A 2,190-nucleotide genomic window follows, 5' to 3' on the forward strand; every position below is an offset into this window, starting at 1 on the left:
AAAAAAAAAAAAAAAAACAACACACACAAAATTAATGGGGAAAGATTGATCATGCATATAGAGAAACCTCTTGAGGCCCACATTAACTGATAATTTAGATTCTAAATGTTAAGATGACTTAAATTATAATAAAGTGATCAATAACCATATACAGTTAATAAAAAGTGGCAGATAAAAATAACTTTTTAAAGACAAAGTTCAAAACAGCAAACAACACATATAGAAAGTTTAAATATATTCTTGGGGCCAGGTGCAGTGGCTCATGCCTGTAATCCCAGCACTTTGGGAGGCCAAGGCGGGGGGACCACCCAAGGTCAGGAGTCAAGACAATATTGCCAATATTGTGAAACCCCATCTCCACTAAAAATACAAAATGTAGCTGGGTGTGGTGGCGCACGCTTGTAATCCCAGTTATGTGGGAGGCTGAGGCCAGAGAATTGCCTGAACCCGGGAGGAAGAGGTTGCAGTGGGCCGAGATGGTGCCACTGCACTCCAGCCCGGGTGACAAGAGCAAACACTCCATCTCTAAATAAATAAATAAATTCTTGGCTTGGGGTAGGAAGTAAATTTAGTTACTTATTTTGTGTAGTTTAAGCTAATGTTAAAAATGTTGCATTTCCTAAGTACCTATCAACCGAGAGTTAAGAGAAACTCAAACACTGAATGATGGAAGGAATGAAATGAAACAGATTAAGTCTTTACCTGAATAATCACAACGTATAACCATCATAAAGACAAAAAATATATGTATGAGCCCATTTGTGAGGGTAACTATTTCCACAGAAAAAAGTTAAGAAGTATACACATGGCCGCGCGCAGTGGCTCACGCCTCTAATCCCAGCACTTTGGGAGGCCAAGGTGGGCGGATCACAAGGTCAGGAGATTGAGAACGTCCTGGTTAACATGGTGAAGCACCATCTCTACTAAAAATAACAAAAAATTAGCCGGGTGTGGTGGCAGGTGTCTGTAGTCCCACCTACTCGGGAGACTGAGGCAGGGGAATGGCGTGCATTCGGAAGGCGGAGCTTGAAGTGAGCCAAGATCGTGCCACTGCAATCCAGCCTGGGTGACAGAGCAAGACTCCATTTCAAATTGAAAAAAAAAAAAAAAAAAAAGGAAGTATATACATTATTTCTGCAGATCATATGGGACAGAAAAAAGAAAAAAGTATATACATTAAATGTTAGTGGTTAGTATCTTCTTTTACACTTTCCTATAATTTGTTCCCTCCAATAAAAACATTAAATGTGAAATAAAAGTCCAAAAGCAGCTCCCAACATCTTGTATCTGTTTGATATCCAGAATTCTGCTATACAGTGTGCACACACATACCCCTCAAACCTCGAATCAAGTATCGTGTACACGTATTACCTACGGATGAAAAACATGAGACTAACGTGAGTCATACACCCAACCCTTCCATAAACAAGAGAATACGTACCCTGGTCCCACTTTGGCTTTTTCCTCAGTTGTCATGAACCTCCCTCGAGTTGATACTGCAGCCCCACTAAGGCGGCTGATCTAAAAAAGAAAATGTTCAATGAAGAAGATGTGGCAATTGGTTGATTTCAATGGCAGACAGATTTTCTTCCCATTCATTCATTCGACCAAGTAAGAAGGAATGAATTCTCTCCTATATCCGAAATTTTTATTCCATGGTTTCTTACTCAAATCAATGCAGAGAATTCATTTATATCCATTTCATTATCCTCCTCTGAAGTTAAATTAAACCCAGTTCTGACTTCAGAGACTATGACCCAAACTCACTAATAAATATCTAACACCTGTCTATTTAGAGGTCTTCTTTATCTGAATCCACTCACCACCTTCCCCAAAGAGTCCCAATGCCTCCTCACCTCATCTTGAGTCTGTCCTCGAGTCAGCAAGTTCCTACATGTGAGAGGCACATCATTAATTTCTACTTCAGCTACCACCAGGTCATCCTTGCTTTTATTGCTAGTTAGGCCTTTGCCAGGAGCCTGAAGCTAGAAAAAAGAGAAATTAGATTAAAAAGCTTTTATGGTGAGATAAAGTCTTCTTTTTTTTATTTTATTTATTTATTTACTTGAGACGGAGTCTCCTTCTGTCGCCCAGGATGGAGTGCAGTGGTGTGATCTCAGCTCACTGCAACCTCCGCCTCCCGGGTTCAAGCGATTCTCCTGCCTCAGCCTCCTGAGTAGCTGGGATTAC

The 2,190-nt window shown here is 40.5% G+C and overlaps 1 protein-coding gene across 2 annotated transcripts in view; it reads right to left on the reverse strand.

Annotated features, from left to right (window-relative positions):
- The window catches only part of KIAA0907 (KIAA0907 ortholog), a 30,307-nt gene that overhangs the window by 22,731 nt on the left and 5,386 nt on the right, over positions 1–2,190 (reverse strand). For both annotated transcript variants that reach the window (XM_011928365.1, XM_011928366.1), the window contains exons 3-4: positions 1,857–1,985; positions 1,442–1,521 (exon numbers count right to left, since the gene is read on the reverse strand). In XM_011928365.1, coding sequence (XP_011783755.1) covers positions 1,442–1,521; positions 1,857–1,985 — 209 coding nt within the window. The remainder of the gene's footprint in view (positions 1–1,441; positions 1,522–1,856; positions 1,986–2,190) is intronic.

Source organism: Colobus angolensis, unplaced genomic scaffold (genome assembly GCF_000951035.1).
Source record: "Colobus angolensis palliatus isolate OR3802 unplaced genomic scaffold, Cang.pa_1.0 Scaffold77, whole genome shotgun sequence".
Taxonomy (NCBI): domain Eukaryota; kingdom Metazoa; phylum Chordata; class Mammalia; order Primates; family Cercopithecidae; genus Colobus; species Colobus angolensis.